Genomic DNA, 20038 nt, shown 5'->3' on the forward strand with positions numbered 1-20038 from the left:
TATTGGTCTAATTCATCTTGTTTTTTTCGTTTTTTTTATTTAAGTTTTTTTATTGGCACAGTCAATATAAACATTCCAAAGACTTTGAACATTAATATGATACATAAACAAGTTGCAATAAACTTTGTACATCTTACAATGGTGCCAGTGTCTTCCCCCCATACCCATTTTCCTCCCTACCACCCCTTTACTCCCTTCCTCTTCCCCCCCCCCCCCCCCCCCCCCCCCCCTTTTATGGTGCAAATTGTCTCCCATTCTGAAGTATGTTCCAAAGCTTCATATCTATGGGGTTTAGCCTCACCCCGCTCCTGATACATATCCCTAGGTAGCCCACCCCTCCCTACTTCATGGGGTTCTGGTAAAGAAATTTCTTAGATCAGTCAGAAATATATTCCCTAATTCCATGAACCCAAGGCACCTTAATAAGCCTTATACCAATAGAGGAAAGGTTCCCAAATTAATACATGCTTCTCCATCTTATCTTGTTGCTGAGCTCTTAAATAATACCATAATGCATTTGCCAAAGTCTATGTGAGACTGTAATAACTGTTGGCAACCGCTTTGTTTTCCAGTGTGCTGCTAGCTCCTGCCTAGCTGCACTGAGTACTTGGTGGATAGTGTCCGTTTCGACACTGTCCAGGTGGCCGGGTAAGCAGATAGTAAATAGACCTCCGGTCGCAGGGAAACATTAATGCTCAACATCTGTGTTATCATTGTCTGAATCTGTTGCCAGTACAGCACAATTTTGGGACATGACCACCAAATATGAAGAAAAGTACCCTCTTGTCCAAATTGTCTCCAACATTGTGCCCCCTGACTGGGATAAATTTTGTGTAATTTAGAGGGCGTGAGGTACCATCTAGACAACACTAATTCATCTTGTTTTGACATGAAAACTGTGTAAGTGATACTCCCATAGGTTCATGCAATTTAGGGATTGAGACTCTGTTTTACCTATAAAAAGAAGACTTCACTGATGTACGGAGAAAGGCACAGAGATTAGTGCTTCTCCTGAGCGTCTGGCCAGAGAAGCCGTGCCCTCCATTTCCTCCCAAGGTTACCTGTATTGCTTATTGATATACAATTAAAAAAAAAAAAATTTGTTTATCCAAAATTTTGGTGTGGTATCCTTGTGTCTGTGGAGAAGCGCCTTAAGAGTGCGTTAGCACTTAACAGCCCTCATGCATCCAATGCAGAAGGTGCTTTTATCCCACTGGGATCTGTGGTCGGAGTATCATCTTCTCTTACCTCTGCAGGAGGAATCCAGATCCAGTCTCTCATATGGTGGCTGTATTGCCACAGTTTGGAAAAGTGAATGGACTTGGAGATTACAGACTGGGTGGTGGTAATCACCGATGCTAGCCTCAAGAGGTGGGGGGGGGGGTGGCGGCGGTCTGTCATAGACATATGGTGCAATGTCTGTGGGTGCTAGTGAAATTGTCCTGGTCTATCAATCGCCTGGAAACGAGGGTGGTGCGCAGAGTGGAGGAGTCGTTCCTTCCTCAGGTTCTTGGGAAGATGGCAAGAATCTTCTCAGTGTGACATGGTGTACATCAAGGAAGCTGTGTGGTGGCCCTGGAGGCTTGGGAATTTGCTTGGGCAGAAATGCATCTGGAAGGAATGGCAGAATCTCATGTTTCAGGACTAGACAATGTGTAGACAGACTTCCTCAAGCAGCAGCTAGACCCGGGGAAATGGTCTTTATACTTTGAGGCCTTCGACCCGCAGCAGGATCTGATGGCGTCGTGTGGCAATGCCAAGGCGGTTTGGTTCTTCAGTCGCAGGTCCATCTGAGGGGATGGATGCTCTGGTTCTTCCTTGGCTGAAAGGGATCCTGCTGTGTTTCCTTCATAGCCTCTCATAGGTCGTGTTTTACATCACATAGAGGGTCACCCAGGGAAGGTGGTTCTGATGGCTCCAAAGTGGCCATGCCGTTTACAGATTGTAGATCTGGTACATCTTGCAATAGATTGCCCTCTCAGGTTGGCTCATCTACGAGGGTTGCTTGGCACAGATTCATCTTTTCGGATCACTTTTGTCTTGTGGCTTGGCTTTTGAGAGGCGATGCTTGTGGATGAAAGGGTTATCTGAGCTGGTTATTGCCACCATATACCAGAGTGTGGAAGGTATTTGAGTCCTGGTGTTTGGAGGAAGGTCTGGATCCGTTGTGGGTGTTATCTTCCTCACATTTTGGCCTTTTTGCAGCAGGGTTTGCAAAGGGACTGGCCTGTAATTTGCGTTGGGTTCAGGTGATAGCCTTGGGATACCTTAGAGGCAAGTGGCGGGGGAGGTCTTTGGCCTTTCATCCAGATGTCGTTCGCTTTCTGAAGGGGGGGGGGGGGGGGGGGTGTCAAGCTTTTACAGCCTTCACTTCGGAAGTTGTGTCTGGATTGGGACCTTAACTTGGTTCTATGGGTGCTGTGTGGTCCTCCTTTTGAGCCTTTACAGGGGCGTCAGTGAAGGATCTCACCTTGAAGATGGTTTTTTCTGGTGGCAATTTGTTCAGCCAGACACATTTTGGAGCTACAGGCTCTCATGTAGAGATTCTTTCTTGAGGATTGCGGATGATGGTGTGATGCTGCGTATGGTTCCCTCCTTTTTACTGAACTTCACAATCTGGGTGAACAAATAAACGTGGGGGTAGCTTGCTTATTACGGCGGTTACTAGCCTAAACCAGTTAAGCCTGATACATCACTTTGAAAGCATATACAGCGTTGCTATCTGCTTCAACGGTAGGGGGAAGTGAGGAAAACAGGATTTACATTCAGACATCATCCAACAAGGCATCTATCTGTGCAATCTGGGTAATCAAGCATTGGGGTAACTTGCTTGATGTGACGGTTACAACCCTTAACCATAAGCCTTATGCTCACCTTGGAGTTGCATCAAACATTACTCTCTGCATCAATGACAGGGGATGGCAGGAAACTTGAATCAAACGGTTACCAACAAGAGCCCTGAAGTTCGTGATTGGTGAAATAGATAAGTATGGGAAAATAAGTGTGGAAGCTTGCTTGGCAGACTAGATGGACCAATTGGTCTCTTTCTATGTTTCTATCTGAGAGAGAAACTTTGGTTTCTGAAAATGGATGCCCTGGTGTATGCAGTCACCAAGAGAACCACGATATCTGGTGGAAGGTGCAGCGGCTTTGAAGTATGCTCAGGACAGAAAGGTTGAAGCAAGCCTATGAGACAATGGCCATGAACTTGCAGGTGTCTGTCTGCTGCTTTATGGTAGCATATGGAGTTTACATTTGACTTAGGACAACCAAGAGGTGCTGGGTGAAGATGGTCCTTACTTAGAGCCAGGAGTGGCTTTTTTGGCAGATGCAGGCTATGATTTGGCACGCACTGCAGCTCGAAGAATGGAGTCAGTGGTGAAAGCTCAACTCTTCTTGTGGTTGCATAACTGGTCGTCCAACACTTTCTAAGTCAAACTTGACCAAGTTGCCTTTCAGGGCCACATTTTGTTTGGGGAAAGTTGGAAAAGATAGAGAATCAATGGGAAGACTCCAAGATTTTGCACTTGCCAGAGGATAGGAAGTTGACAGTGCTCCTCTTTTTCTCTAGGGGTCGTTTTTGGGATTCTCATGTTTGCTCCTCAAGAGGTTCAGGAACGCAGAAATGTTGGTCCTTTGGGAGGTCTGTCATTTCACATGAAGACTGGAAAGGATGGAATCTCTGAGTTTGGAGCTTCCCATTCCTTGCCATGAATTTGGGAGTCCTTCCTCTGATTCCGGAAATAAGTGGATGTCTCAACTTTATCGAAGGTGGACCCATATTACCTCAGACCAGTTAGGTCCTGGATGTGATGAGATATGGCTATGCCCTGGAGTTTGGCCAGTTTCCTTCAGATGCTTTTATGGTTTCCTAATGCAGTTCAGAAGAAATAGCTGCTATACAAGCCACTCTGCAGTGGTTACTCGAATTGAAGGTTATAATTCCTGTTTCTATGGGACAGGAAGGTGTGGGTCATTTATTCAATTTATTTTGTAGTACTTGAGGATACTTTTTGCCCCATTTTGGACTTAAAAGGGAGTCAAGTTCTTAGGGGTGACCAACTTCAGAATGGAAACTGAGTTTTTCATGTCTCTTGATCTGATGGAAGCCTATTTGCATATTCCTGTACAAGAGAAACATCCATGCTTTCTGTGCTTCGCATTACTCAGTCGGCGTTACTAGTTTCAAGCATTGTCTTTAGGATTGGCTACGGCGCCAAGAACCTTTTCAAAGGTAATGGTGGTGGCAGCTGCCTTGCATAAGGAAGGCATCTTGGTCCATCTGTATCTAGATGACTGGTTGATCAGAGCCAAGTTGGTGGAGGAAAGCCATATGTCTCACAGGGTGATTCAGCTGCTGCAGGAGCTAGGTTATGTAGTAAATCTAGCCAAAAGCAAGCTTCAACCTACTCAAACACTGGAGTATTTAGGAGTCTGGTTCAATATGGCTCAAGGCAAGGTATTCCTTCCTAGCCAGAAGCTTTGGGGACAGATTTGGGCTCTAAGGGCAAAGGTTCGTCTGGTTTGGGATTACCTGCAGACATTGGGGTCCATGGTGGTGATGCTGGAGGTTGTTCCATGGGCAAGGGTTCATGTGACCCCTTCAGAGGACATTGCTGTCTTCATGGAATCCTCAATCTCAGGAGTACATGGTAAAATTATCCCTTCTGGTGGTGGTGAAGCAGAAGTTGCTATGGTGGATGAAGAGGGATCATTTTGCCAAGAGTGGACTTGAAGATTCCCAATTGGTTAGTAGTTACTACAGATGTGAGTCTCCAGGGCTGGGGAGCCCACTGCGCAGGGGCTGGTAGCGCAAGGGCAGTGGTCTCCCGAAGAGATGTTGTGGTCCATCAATCTACTGGAGGCTTGAGTAATTCGGTTGGCATTGGCAAAGGTTTGTAGACAGGATAAGAAGAGCAGTGAAGGTGATGTCAGACAATGCCACTGCAGTAGCATACACAAATCTACGTGTTTTTCTGGAAATAGACTAATTGTTGCCCTGGTTGGAGCAACATCTTCATGCACTATCGGCAGCTCACATCGCAGGGGTGGCCAATGTCCAGGCAGATTATCTCAGCCATTATGCCTTAGATTCTGAAGAATGGGAGCTGACAGACATGGCCTTTCAGCTCATTGTCTCTCGGTGTAGTCTCCCCCTCCTGGATCTGATGGTGAACTGAGTCAATACAAAGGTTCAGCGGTTTTTCAGTTGAAGGAGGGACTCCAAAGATCTTGGGAACAATGTCTTTGTACAGTCGTGGCCAAGGACAGAGTTGCTCTGTTCCCCCATGGCCAGTGATCGGCAGATTGCTACAAAAGATAGCACAGCATCCCAAGTTAGTTCTGGTGGCTCCGGATTGGCCATGTAGGCCGTGGTTTACAGATCTCCAATGTCTGATAGTTGACAGATCTTTGTGATTGCTGATGCAGAAAGGCAACCTGCATCAGGGACCAATACTTCATGAAAATCTGGATCAGTTTTGTCTTGTGGTTTGGCCCTTGAGAGGGCTCGTCTGTTTGAGACATGGTTATTCTTTGGCGATAATGAACACCCTATTATGGGCTTGAAAATTTTCTCTTTGCTTATGTCAGTGTCTGGAGAATTTTTGAGAACTGGTGCAAGGAGAGCTTGTCTCATCCCCTTAAGGCAGGGGTGCCTTTAAGCTTGGACTTTTTTTTTTTTTTTTTTTTTACAGGAGTTTTGATTAAAGGTTTGACTCTTAATATACTCAAAGTGCAGGTAGCTACTTTGACCTGTTATAGAGGGCATATTTGGGGTAAACCTCTCTTACCAGCTAAACATATATTCAGTCTGTTAGGTTTTCCAGTACCACTCTAGAATTTGAATCTGGTGTTATCCTTTTGATAGGTCCCACCTTTTTTCCCCCTTAGACAGCTTTCCTTATGATTGCAAACTATGAAAAAAGCTTTTCTGGTCACGATATGTTCAGCCAGAAGAATTTTGGAGTTGCAAGCTCTTTTGTGATGGGAGCATTTTTTTGATAATTACCAGGGATACAGTTCGAATTAGGACTGTGCCTTTTTGCTGTAGATGATTACAGACTTTCATCTAAACCAGTCCATTTCCTTACTGTCTCTGGACGGGTCACGGAATGAGCAGGCGTATCATGTTTTTGTAACCCTTGGATGTTAAGATATCCTAACAGATGCCTCCTAAGGTCATTAACCCCTTCCGGACAACAGATCATTTGTTTGCCTTGTATAGTGGGGTTAAAGGGGAAGTGGCTTCTCCGGCCAGAGTTGCATGTTCAATTAAAGAGAACAGCAGCCTATGTGGTGGAGGGAGAAGCCTTTGCCCAAGCAAATTAGGGCACATTCAGCTAGAGCGTGTCCTGGGCAGAATTACTGTTGACATCTCCGTTGAAGATTTGGAGAGCTGTGTCATGGTGTTCCTTACATACTTTCTCCAAGCATTGTCGTTTGCAAATTCGAGCATAGGAGAATGTCTCTCTTGCAAAAGTAGTCCTGTTGAACAGCAGCTTTTGTCCGAGTAGCAGCTTTGGTACATCTCACTTGTGTGGCCTGGCCTGCCTAAACGAAATGGAAGGTGAAATTATTTCTTACCTGATTTCCTTTCCTTTAGGATAGGCAGGCCAGTCCACACTCCCCCTGGGGCTACAGCTCTTATTGTTTCTTTTGTTTGTTTTTTGGGACAGCAAATATTTGAAAACCATAAAGGCTCTAGATCAATGAAAATGTGGGTAAGTGACAGATTTTTTTTTTTCTGCTGTTAATAGATTTCTTGAGCGCAGTACTTTTGGTCTGGAAGTAGTGCAAAAAAATAAATTTGGGGGTTCAGGAAATGTTGGTTCTTGCAGTTTGTGTTTAGTTGTCGACAATTACCGTATTTTACGCTCCATAAGACGCACCCTTTTCCCCAAAAGTGGGGGGAAAATGTCTGTGCGTCTTATGGAGCGAATATAAAGAAAAACCTAAACTAACTACAACCTCCCCCCCCCCCCCCCAAGGGCCTGCCAAAAGTCCCTGGTGGTCCAGCGGGGGTCCGGGAGCAATTTCCTGCACTTGTGCCTAAAGTAAAGGAAATTCAGATAAGTAATTTCACCTTTTACCTCAGGGGCAGGGCTTAAAGAATTAAAACACATTTTTTTTTTTCAAATTGAATAGCCTAATGATTAGAGCCACTGCTGTGAACCAGGGAAACTAGGGTTCAAATCCCTTGCTCCTTATGACATTGGGCAAGTTATTTCACCTTCCTTTGCCTCGAGTGCAAATGTAGATAAGCCCTCCAGAGACGAGGAAATACTTACTGTACCTGAATGTAACTTGCCTTGAGCTACCAATGAAAAGGCATGAGCTAAATCTTAAAAAAAAAAATAAATGTTTTTTTGTCCTGTACCTCACTGGTAATGTGAGTGTCCACTCCAATGCTTATGCTACAGCTCTACTAGACAGTTTGTGACTTTCCACATCAGACATCTGGGAAAGAAAAAAAAAAGTTAATTGGATGGAAGAAATGCTTTGTGTTTTAGCAGCCTGCTCTTCATATTAAAAGTTGAACATGACTCTTTTTTTTTTTGGCAGAGAAAAGCAGACCTTCGCCGCAACCCGTCCATCCTCTTTGTTGCTTGAGCAGCTGGCATTGTGCATAAATAGAGGAGAACCGGTGCTGCTGGTGGGAGAAACGGGAACTGGCAAGACATCTACTGTCCAGTACCTTGCAAAAGTTACAGGTAGAGATAAGCATGCACCTTTTATATTTAAATGTTTCTAATGCTGCTACATCAGTCTAGACTTGTTCCCCCCCCCACTCCCTTCCCCAGTAGCAGATGGAGACAGAAGATAGCCCCTTTTCTATGACATCACTGAGGTCACCATGATGCGACGCCAGCAAAAAGCCAGTATTCTATCTGCAGCAGATGGCAGGATAGAGTGGGCTGAGCAGGATCTTGACTCCCAGGCTTTGGTCTTTGCCTGTTCTAGTGGAGAATTTTTATTCCATTCTGCATTTGTCAGCCCTTTGTTTTTTGACAGCGAACTGTGGGCCAGGCTTCTGATGCTTCCCAGTTAAGCAAGCCATGTGAAAGGCTTTTAGCCCCCGAGGGATTCGGTAGAGGTTGAGAGCTTATTTTTGGCTCAGGAGGAGCTTCTTTTTGAAGTCCTTTCCCTTCCCACCCCCTCAAAGACTTTCCCTCTGGCAATTAAAGCTTTTGGGGAAAAAAGTAGAGAGGTGAGAAATCAGCTGCTTCAGCTGAAGCAAGCAACTTGAGAATGGTACATATCCAGTGGATAAGGAGGAAGGATATCTTGGAGCCGGTTTAGAATCGGGGCTTTCCTGGTCTTTAGGTTTGCCGTATTTCTGTGCAGCTTCTGACCACGTTGTAATGGAGCCAGGCTGGCATTGCATTTTGGCTGTAGCGGTGATTCTTCAGAGGAGCCTGTAAAAGGCCCTGAGTTCGGCAGTTCTTGCAGTCATTCCCTTATATCCAGGCATGGCAGCAGCTGTGTCGGGCACTGGAGTCTGTCTTTTTTTTTTTTAATTTCCTCCTAAAAGGTGGCCATTTTGGCAGGAATGACTCCCATTTTAGATGTATCCTGAGGGTAACTACCACCTGTTTCTCCTCCCAAGCCATGGCCTTGCATGTTTTGGGGGAGGGGGCTGTGGTATTCTCCTTGCCCCTACCCTTTCTAAGATTTTCTCCCAAGAATTTGTTTCTTTGGTATTTTACAATGGGTCTTCTGTGTTTATAAAAGCCTGGTGAAGGGGGGGGGAGGATGTTGGCCTGGTCACTTCAGCCACTGGATGGTGTTTTAAGCAGGGGATTCTGTGGGGAAAGTACTCACATATTTTCTGTTCTGAAGTAAAATGTGACTGTAGAGTTCTCGGTTCTTAGAGGAGGAACAAGTGAATGTGAATAATGCTGTTTTCCTGTCGTGTAGCCAGATGGACTCAGAACAAGTGGGTATAGTGTGCTCGTGCTAGCAGTTGGAGACGGATCTGACGTCAGCACGGGTACATATACCCCCACAGGAAGTGAAGCAATTCAGTAATTTCCGTCTCCAAAGCAGTTTGGAGAGCCTGCACGCTCGCTGAGCGTGTTTCCAATCTACTTTCTACTTGCTGAACTCCCTGCTCTCTCGCTGGAGCCCCCGCTTCCGGAATTACTCCATGCATCTCCCTCTACCAGCCAGAGTATGGACCCAGCTATGATGGTGGTTGCAGTCCAACCACACGAGCAGGGGATCGAAGATGTCCTCCCCCCACGTGGATTCTGCTCACCACAGATGCCAGCCTGAGCGGATGGGGAGCACACTGCGAAGAACTCACCGCACAAGGGCGGTGGAACAGAGAAGAGTCGGGGTGGAACATCAACCGCCTCGAGGCACGGGCAGTCCGGTTAGCCTGCCTGCGATTTGCTCACTGACTGCGGAACAGGGCAGTCAGAGTGATGTCCGACAACGCCACCACGATGGCATACATCAACCGTCAGGGCAGAACCAGAAGCAGACAGGTGTCCCTAGAGATAGCCCCGCTGATGGCGTGTGCAGAGGCGAATCTTCAGGACATCTCCGCTGTCCACATTGCCGGAAGGGACAACACCGCGGCAGACTTCCTCAGCAGAGAGAGCCTAAATCCGGGGGAATGGCAGCTGTCGCCCACAGCCTTCCAGATGGTTGTGGATCACTGGGGGATTCCGGACATGGACTTATTAGCGGACAGGTCCAATGCTCAAGTACCCAGATACTTCAGCCGCAAGCGAGATCCGTTCTCTCACGGGATCGACGCCCTGGTTCAGCCAATGCCTCCAGGGGCCCTGCTATACGCCTTTCCTCCGTGGCCCCTGCTGGGCACCCTTATCCACAAGATTCAGAAGCACCGGGGCCTAGTTCTTCTAGTGGCACCAGACTGGCCAAGAAGACCCTGGTACGCGGACATGAGAAGACTGCTGGCAGGGGAGCCCCTTCCCCTGCCTCCTCTCAGGGACCTGCTATATCAAGGTCCCATCCTCCACGAGGATCCAGCTCAATTCTCTCTTACGGTCTGGCCATTTAGAGGGCTAGACTGAAGAAAAGAGGCTACTCGGAGCCGGTGATAGATACACTCCTCCGAGCTCGCAAGTTTTCCACATCTCTTACCTACATAAGGATCTGGAGAGTATTTGAAGCCTGGTGCGACACTCATGGCACCAATCCACATGCGACCACAATCCCTATCGTGTTGGATTTCCTGCAAGATGGACCTCAGAAGGGTCTCTCCCTCAGCTCCATCAAGGTTCAGGTGGCTGCGCTGTCTTGCTACGGTCCCAGGAGGGACAGCAAGACCATTGCCACTCACCCAGATGTTTCTCGCTTCCTGAAAGGAGTCAAGCATATTCGTCCGCCACTGAGGTGGCCAGTGTCTCTGTGGAACCTCAACATAGTTTTGGATTTCCTCACGGGATCCACCTTCAGACCCCTTCGGGGCCTGTCTCTCCGTTCGCTAACTTTGAAGATGGTGTTCCTGCTGGCAGTGTGTTCAGCACGTCGTATCTCAGAGCTACAAGCGCTGTCCTGCCGTGATCCCTTCCTTAGGATCACTCCAGAGGCTATCCATCTTCGCACGGTTCCATCCTTGCCGAAGGTAGTCTCACAATTTCACCTCAAACCATATCCTTGCCAACCACGGCGGGTTTGAAGAAATCAGAAGAAGGGCGTTTACTACGCCATCTCGACATCGGCAGATTGCTGCCCAGATATCTGGAAATGACAGAAGAAGTACGAAAGACGGGACCATCTGTTTGTCCTTCACAGCGGGAAGAAACAAGGAGAAGCAGCCTCTCGGCCCACCATCGCCCGCTGGATTAAAGAAGTTATCAGAGCGGCCTACGCAGAGGCCGGGAAGTCACAACCTCTTCAAGTCAAGGCTCATTCTACCAGAACCCAAGCAGCATCTTGGGCTGAATCTAGGATGCTGTCGCCTGCAGAAATATGTAAAGCAGCGACGTGGTCCTCCCTCCATACCTTCTCCAGGTTCTACCGTCTGGATGTCCAGGCCAGGGAGGACACAGCATTTGCGAGGGCGGTCTTACGCGGTCCTCAGGCAGCCTCCCGCCCAGTCCGGGAGTAAAGCTTTTGTACATCCCACTTGTTCTGAGTCCATCTGGCTACACAACAGGAAATGTGGAGATTACTTACCTGATGATCTCGTTTTCCTTAGTGTAGACAGATGGACTCAGCATCCCGCCCAGCTGCCAGTATACATGGGTTTCACTGATTCAAGGTAAGCCGTATCACTTCTTACATGAGTGCGTCCACCCTGCCAGGTGTCGACGCCTTTCGGTTGGGAATGCTGGCGGTCTCCAGCTACTATCAATCGGTCAGGGGAATCCTGTTTCACTTTTCATTGATCGTCAGTACACATATACCCTGTTTCCCCGAAAATAAGACACCCCCCCCCCAAAAATAAGACCTAGTAGAGGTTTTGCTGAATTGCTAAATATAAGACCTTCCCCGAAAGTAAGACCTAGCAAAGTTTTTATTTGGGAGCATGCCCGTCGCACAGAATACCAGAGCATGTAGCTGTGATTTTTTTACCCTGCAGGATTCACAGTTAGTTGTCATCACAAACCAGCATAACCAGACAACTATTCAGAATATGATAAATGTTCATTTTTTTGTTCAACAATATATGTGAATTCTTCTTCATGGAAAAATAAGACATCCTCTGAATATAAGGCCTAGTGCATCTTTGGTAGCAAAAATTAATATAAGACACTGTCTTATTTTCGGGGAAACACGGTATATCCATAACAGCTTTTGCAAGGAAGATTACTGAATTGCTTCACTTCCTGTGGGGGTATATGTACCCGTGCTGAAGTCAGATCCGTCTCCAACTGCTAGCACGAGCACACTATACCCACTTGTTCTGAGTCCATCTGTCTACACTAAGGAAAACGAGATTATCAGGTAAGTAATCTCCACATTTTGGTCTGTCTGTTAAAGAGTGCAGGGTATGCTCCTAATGGAGTAGGAATCTTCTGAGAATAGTACAAAGGTGTCAGGGCTTCACCAAGCAGTACTCCTTGCCAGCAGATGCAACAGAATGCCCACCCCCCCTTTTTTTACATGCTGTGAAGGGGTTACCATGGATTTTGGTGGGTTCAGGAAAAACTACTATTCCGGTAATGGTGGTACAGCCTTCAAAGGTCGCCAGGTTAGAAGATGTTCTATTGAAACATGCCTTTTCATCGGTGTCTTTACTGCTTTGGATCACTATCTGTGTTGTCTGTGTAGTTTTTGTGCTTGCACATGGTACAGCATCTCCCTGAAGGGTAGGAGGTGCTTCAATTGGAGTCCAGAGTTGCTTTCCTGGAGGAGGACTTATATGATAGGTATTGGGATCTCTTCTAATTATGTAGCTTTGTGGGTTGCAGCATGAAGGCCTTTATGGCTATGGCACCAGGCGGTGGATGCTTCCTACAAAAGCCTGACTAAGCAAGCTAATTTTCAAGTGGAGAATCTTTTTTTTTTTTTTTTTTTTTTTTTTTTTTATTTGACAAGGACTTAACCTTTTAAAGGACCAAGGAGAAACAAAATCTCAGGGAAACTGACTTCCCAGTCATTCAATTTCAGAAAAAAATTGTCTGAGTGACTGAGGTCAAGAGGTGAATCATCTTATTCCACTGTGTTCCGCTGTTCTGCCCAATAAGTCAGTGGTTCCCTCTTCTTGGGGGACCCTATAGGCATTCGCCTTTAGTACTTGTACCAGGAGTGGTCCCATGTATCTTCATGGTTGCATTTTAGTCCTTGCCAGTTCAGTTCCTGACATCTTTGGTCTCTCCATGTGTTTCACCCATCAGGAGGGTTTCTGGTTTGCTATTCTCAAGTAGCTTCTGCACTTGAAAACAGTTCCAGTTCCATGTGAACCACAAGGGGATGGTCTGTATTCCATTTATTTTGTGGTCATAAATAAGGACAGTTCTTTTAAAAACTCATCCTTGACTTGAAAGGGTGTAAACAGAAGCTTTTTCATTTCTCATTTCAGTATGGAAACCCTATTGGTGACTGTATGGCAGGATGAGTTTCTCTTCTTGGAATCTTTGAGGTTTACTTGCATAATCCCATCTGGGAAAATCATAAGTTCCTCCATTTTCCTATTATGGTCTTACTACGGCTTTGAGAACCTTTTCAAGTTGATAGTGATGGCAGCTTTCTTACAAAAGGAATGGATAATAAAAGGACTATGGGGCACTCCATGAAGTTAGTATGCAGCACATTTAAAACTAATCGGAGAAAATTATTTCACTCGATGCACGATTAAACTCTGGAATTTGTTGCCAGGGAATATAGTTAGTGCAGTTAGTGTAGCTGGGTTTAAAAAAGGCTTGGGTAAGTTCTTGGAGGGGAGAAATCTATTACCAGCTATTAATTGTTGACTTAGAAAATAGCCACTGCTATTACTGGCATCAGTAGCATGGGATATATTTAGTTTTTGGGTACGTGCCAGGTACTGGTAGCCTAAATTGGCCACTGTTGGAAACAGGATGCTGGGCTTGATGGACCCTTGGTCTGATCCAGTGTGGCAACTTCTTATGTTATTACATACCGTATTTTTCGCACTATAAGATGCACCTGAGCATAAGACGCACCTAAGGTTTAGAGGAGGAAAATAAGAAAACAAAAAATTGAGATTTGCAGGTCAACAGATGTTTCACTATAGATCTAACGTTTGATCGGTAAGTTACCTTACTGATCAAACACATCCTAGAATAAAGACTAATTACCTGTGCTTTTGAAATGCTCATTTTTCCATTCATAACTACTACAATAGCTTCCTCTAGTATCTCACTGTTATACTGTATCTTCCTCTTTTCTTCCTTGGTTGTTTGGGCCCAGCATCACCTTCTTGATCTGAGATGGGATATGGCTGTCCAGAGGGTAGACTATTCAGCATCTGAATTCCATGAATCCGATACAGCATTCAGCAAACTTCTGTTTTTGTTTTGGAAGAATAGCCTTTAATTTTTTTACTAAGCGCACTCTGTGGACCCATTACCAAAGAGTTGTACAGGTCACTGCTGTGGGATTCCCAAGAAAGGGTCCATGCCTTGAACTTGTGGTATCTTTAAATCCACTGGAGAATGGCCTGTGTCCTTTTTCACATCCTGTTTATTTGAACTTCAGTTTGTTTTTTTTGAAAGACTGCTGCGTTGACCAAGAAGTGCTTGCACCCTATCTGGCTTCCAGCAGTAGCGGGTGGAGGAGGCTTCAAACGCCATGTCGGCACCTGATGGTGGAAGCTTCGGGAGGAGGAGAAGGCAAGATCTGAAATGCCACATTAGCAGCACGCGCTTTAGCCCACTCTGGCTTCCAGCGGTGGAGAAACCTCTTCCTCGGCGGTTAGCCCGATTCGGGCATTAAAATAAAAGCTCACAGTTTCGCCGTAAACCGGCTCCGTTTTCGGGCGGGCACGCAGCACGGCATGCCATGATTGACAAGCATGCTGCAGGGAGTGGTCTATGTTGCTGAGTTGATCAGATATTTCTAATATCTTGGCTTTCTTTGAGAGGGTTGTATCAGTTTTGATCCCAAATTTCAAATTGCCACTATCTCCTGTTATAGAAGTACAGTTCAGAGGGTTTTGTCATTTTTTTCACCTAGAATTTTCTTTCCTCCAAGGAGCATAACAACTTTGACCTCATTTTAGATCCTTGCCTCCTTAGAGCGCCCCTAATTTGGCTGACCGTATGCGTCTCTTAACAGTTGTCTGTAGGATTTATCGCTGAAAATGATTTTCCTGATGACCATTTGTTCAGCTAGAGCAGGGGATCAGGAACCTATGGCTCATGAGCCAGATGTGGCTCTTTTGATGCCTGCATCTGGCTCGCAGACAAATCTTTAATAAAGAAGTAAAAATCTAACAAAACCTCCCACCCTCCTGACGCCCCCCAAGACCTCCAAAATTAATTTACTACAACTCCTGAACCCCCTCTCCCCCCCAAGACCTGACAAAAGTCCCTGGTGGTCCAGCGGGGGTCCAGGAGCGATCTCCTGGACTTGGGCTGTCGGCTGCCAGTAGTCAAAATGGCGCTGACGGCCCTTTGCCCTCACTATGTCACTGGGGTCGACCAATGGCGGCAGCCCCTGTGACATAGTAAGGGCAAAGGGCCATCGACGCCATTTTGATTACTGACAGCCCAAGTCCAGGAGATTGCTCCCGGACCGCTCCTGGACCCCCGCTGGACCACCAGGGACTTTTGGCAGGTCTTTGGGGGGGGGGGGGGCAGGAGGGTGGGGGTTGTAAATTTAATTTTGGAGGTCGTGGGGGGTTTTGTTAGATTTTAACTTTTTTATTAAAGATTTGTCTGCGAGCCCTGGGCCCCTGCTGGACCACCAGGGACTTTTGGTAGGTCTTGGGGGGGTGGGGGGGTTGTAGTTAGTATGGCTCTCACGGAATTATATTTTAAAATATGTGGCGTTCATGGCTCTCTCAGCCAAAAAGGTTCCCGACCCATGAGCTAGAGGTATTTCTGAATTACAAGTCTTGACTTGCAGAAATCTTTTCTGGTCTTCTCATTTTTTTTCACTCTTGTAGACTAGTCCTTTTTACTTAAATTGGTTTCTGTGTTCTGTTTAAATCTGATACTTTACTGATGTTCACAAAAGGGGAGTGTCATGGTAAAGAGGTCACTTCGATAACTGGATGTCTGTCGTGGTGTTAAGTATTATTAGTCTCTAAATTTTTTTTTTTTTTAAATCTGACATTGTTTTAATTACAGGGCTTTGTAAGGGTGACACAGCTTCTAAAGCATCTTTAACTAGAAAGTTTAAAAAAAAAAAAAAAAAAAAAAAAAAAGGTAATTGGTTCAGCTTATTTATTGAAAGGTTGACAGTCTCTGGAGGTCCTTCAGTCACACTTGGGAAAAGCTCAAATTTTCTTCTTGGATGGAGCTTCTGTTCTTACCCTGGAGGATATTTTAAGGTCTTGCATTGTTTTTTCACTAAATATTTCATGTGGATTTTCATACAAAAGAGTGCAGCCTTTGGAGCTGGTGTTTTAGGGTAGCCCTAATTTCCTCCTCCCCAGATTAATTGGGTTTTGGTACTTCCCACACATCTGGACTGGTGTAGCAGGATAAGCAAGAGAAATGTAATCTTACTTGATGACTTCCTTTCCTTGAATTCTGCTACACCAAATATTGCACAGGTCCAACTTCCTGGGAAGGACCTGGACTGAAGTGGTGTATCTTGGTTTACAGATTGTGGCAAATGTTTACTTTTTGAATCCTCTTTCGTTTTTGTTTTCCCTCCATTAATCCTGGAATAGTTTAGAAGGATCATTTCTTTTGGAAGTTCCTTTAAGTGTTTCAAATTTATGTACATTATGTTTGAGTTTGAATCAGTTTTCTCGTCCATGGCTTTGACAGCTGGAGCTGCACCATGGTAACTGCCAGTGATGTCACAGCAAAAAGTATGTCCTCTCACTCAACTAGTCAGGGAAGAAAACCCACATCTGCACTGGTGTAGCAGGATTCAAGGAAAGGAAATCATCAAGAGAGACTAAATTTCTCCTTTTAATAAGTCTTCTGACTTATCGATAACTGATAATGGTGGACCAACTTTTCCACACTTATTCTGCTATGCTCTCATTATGCCCCTGCCTTTTTAGTAGTGTTCATTACCTCTTGGTTATTTTACAAGCCTAGCCATTCTTAAGCACCCATAGTACCAGTGGTAATAGTGGTTTTCAGTTCATGGACTTATGTCCATTGGAAACAGTTCTGGTTATGTAGAGCAGCAATTATCAAAAGGTGTGCTGCAACATAGTATGCCATGGTAGAAGTGCAGATATGCCGTCGCAGGCAGAAACACCGCTGAGCTGCTAGCAGAGGAAGCAAGTGGTGGTTCAGTACTGCTGCTGCTTGTGGCAAAGATGGGCTTTCCCTCGATTCCTGTTCTCTAATCCAGCCATCTGTGAGAAGGGGTGGGGCTGTGTTGGCACTCTAGAGAAAATTTAGGGCAGGTCAGCACTGCTGCAGATGGTGCAGTGTCCCCTTTTCTATTCCTAAATCCTTGGAGCCCATCAGAAGTTGACTAGCAGTGCTTCTTACTTGTCCAGCCACCTCTTTAGCTGGTTTCCCTCTGCAGTTGAAAACGTGGGGCTCTATTGTCTCAAGATCCACTGTTTTTTTTTATGATTCCCATTGCAGAGGAGGCAACACCATGGTGGGGGGAGGGGAGAAATGATAGGGGGTTGAGGGAACTACACTAGGTATGGTGGGGGTGGGGGAGAGGAGTGAGTCAAGGGAATGGGGTAGACATTCGGTTAGATGGGATGATGGACATGGGAGACGGAGGAAATGAGAGTAAAAGGGGTTAATAGGTGAGCACCTGGCATTTTTCTTTCTACATGTTTCTGCATTCTCCATGGAGTATTACATGTAGGTTGAAAGGTTTGTGATTTAAAGAATGCAGGCTGCACTTACAGGCTGATTCAGTAAAGTCCCTAGCGCCTCTTTTTAGCCCGGAGTGGCGGCTGTCAGCAGGTTTGACAGCCGACACTCAATTTTGCCGGTGTCTGTTCTCGAGCCCGCTAACAGCTACGGGCTCAGAAACCGGATGCTGGCAAAATTGAGCGTCCGGTTTTCAACCCACTGGCCGACTTCAAATTTTTTTTTCTTTTTTCTTTTTACTTTTTTACCCTTCGGGACCTCTGACTTAATATCGCCATGATATTAATGTCGCCATGATATTAAGTCGGAGGGTGCACAGAAAAGCAGTTTTTACTGCTTTTCTGTGCACTTTCCCGGGGCCCGAAGAAATTTTTGAAAGCAAAATGTGCGGCTTGGCTGCACATTTTACTTAATAGTGCAGGCATACCTAATAGGGCCATCGAGATGCATTTGCATGTTGAGGGCGCTATTAGTGCCACAGGTTGGACGCGCGTTTTCCGCCCCTTACTGAATAAGGGGCAAGGGAAAACGCGCGTCCAATGACAGGTAATGTAGCGGCCTGTTATAGAAAGTAGGGGCCCACAAAAATAAGACTGCCAACTGGAGTTAGGGCCCACAAATAATGTTTTACTTGAGTTAAGATTGGCAGCTGTGTAATAATCTTATTGCTTTTCTCAAGCCCAATAGCAGGCAGGTTGAGTTAAAGAAAAAATAATGCTTGATTAAAATTTAGTTTGGTCCAAAATGACTATTGCTTTGGTAAGACACCTTAAAAAAACAACTTTCTTTTCTTCCCAATTATAAGGTCACCGTTTGAGGGTTGTGAATATGAATCAACAAAGTGACACTTCAGATCTGCTTGGAGGGTGAGTTCTGTGCAGTCTCTTTAATGCTTTGCTGTTTATCACCTGGGGGTAGGGAAGGGTTGTCTGTTTAGCCCAGCAGTTTGTCTCTTGCAGTGATGAGGAAGTTTGAGGACCAGGGCATGTATGGCATACTCCATCCATTCAAGGTACACACTCGGGGTAATCTGAACTATTTTCTCTATATAACTATAGGCTCAACAGAGTCTTATATACTGGCATTTGTGTGTATTCTGTGATGTTTTAAGGTGTGAATGAGTATATGTGTGATTTTTAACTTGTATGGACACATTTCTTAAAATGTTTTGATATTTGTGATAAGGTTTTGCACTTTTCTCTTATTGGTTGTGATGATACTCCATCCATTGTCATATCCAGGGCTGGGTAAAATGGGCACCTTGCAACAGCAGAAGTAAGCGCTAAGCTTTCCTCCCCAGGGCACGGTTTAGCCCGGTAATGGGTCCTGGTCATACCCTTCAATTTTCCAGCACTTACGGCATAGGGAACTTGAGGCCTGTTAGTTTAATCATAAGCTATCGAAGTGTTTTCAGGAATGTTTCTAATCTAATGTTTCTCACTTCTGGGTTCTGGGGGTGGGGGATGCAGCAAGGCACTCTACCTGGTATGGTTTCATAGGATAACTATAATACACATTTCCCTGTAGGTACCAGGATCAGTCCAGGACACCTGGGTTGTGACTCCGCACCAGTAGATGGAGACAAACTAAAACTTGTGGGCAGAGCCATATATGTCCCTGTGCCAGTCACAGCCCCTCAGTCTTACTCTGTCTCCAGTAGGTGGTGCAGGTCTAGTCACAGCCTCTGAGTGGCCTGAGGACTGATAGTTAGTCAGGGTCATTGTGGTTTTATTGGTTTCGGTTTATTGGTTTGGTTTATTTTTAAAAAAAAAAAGAAAAAGGAAATTTAAAGGTGAGAAGACACAAGAGGAAGCTGTCCGTCCTGCCTCCCAGGGGGGTGGGAAGGTTCTGAGGGGACCATCCCCCCCTGGTTGAGGCCGCTGCTGAGGGTCGAGGACCCGGCCTACCACAGGCAGCAGCATAGGGGGTGACACCGGGGAGCCCGGTTCACTCACCCCCAACAGAAGCAGGAGAATCAGGACTCCGGACAGCGGCAGGTTTGAGTACCAAAAAAAAATAAAAAAATTGTGCTTTTATTTTTTTCTTGTGCGGCTCTCCGTTTCTTCGCCGGGGGGGGGGGGGGGGGGGGGGGGGGGGGGAGTTTGCTCGGCGAGGGGCGGGGAGTGTTTTCGGCGGTAGGAATTAATTATTTAATTTCAAATTTGTTAGTTCGCCGCCCGTTCCGCCACGACCGCGCGGATGCCGAGGGGATCAATTTGCCGCGCTTGCGGCTCGGCGCGTGCGCGGTTTTCATGAGGGGGGATTCGCTCTGCCTGCGTTCCAGATGGGAGGGACCGTCCGGGACAGACAGGGGGGGCCGATCCTGGTCGGCACCGTCGCCATCACGCGATTTGGCCGCTTCTGTCATGCCGGCTGACCCCTTCCCGCTCAGCGCGGGAGCGGCGGCCATCTTGGGGTCAGCCCGCGAAATTGTACGCGATCCGGCAGGGAATCCCGGCATGCCTCCCGCGTTGTCTCCTCAGCATAGGCCTTCGAGGGGGGGTCCTCCGGGGGGGGGGGGGGGGGCTGAGTCCCCAGATGAGGCTAGCGAGGATGGTCCTCCTCTGTTTCGGGGTCCTAGTTTTTGGCCGCTTTCGCGCTCCTATTGCGCAAGGTACTCAAGGACA

At 46.3% G+C, this 20038-nt stretch overlaps 1 protein-coding gene across 2 annotated transcripts in view; it reads left to right on the top strand.

The window, feature by feature from the left end:
- Nucleotides 1-20038, top strand: part of MDN1 (midasin AAA ATPase 1) — a 765271-nt gene that overhangs the window by 123332 nt on the left and 621901 nt on the right. For both annotated transcript variants that reach the window (XM_029595415.1, XM_029595414.1), the window contains exons 14-15: nucleotides 7564-7712; nucleotides 18217-18277. In XM_029595415.1, coding sequence (XP_029451275.1) covers nucleotides 7564-7712; nucleotides 18217-18277 — 210 coding nt within the window. The remainder of the gene's footprint in view (nucleotides 1-7563; nucleotides 7713-18216; nucleotides 18278-20038) is intronic.

Source organism: Rhinatrema bivittatum, chromosome 3, assembly GCF_901001135.1.
Source record: "Rhinatrema bivittatum chromosome 3, aRhiBiv1.1, whole genome shotgun sequence".
Classification (NCBI taxonomy): Eukaryota; Metazoa; Chordata; class Amphibia; order Gymnophiona; family Rhinatrematidae; genus Rhinatrema; species Rhinatrema bivittatum.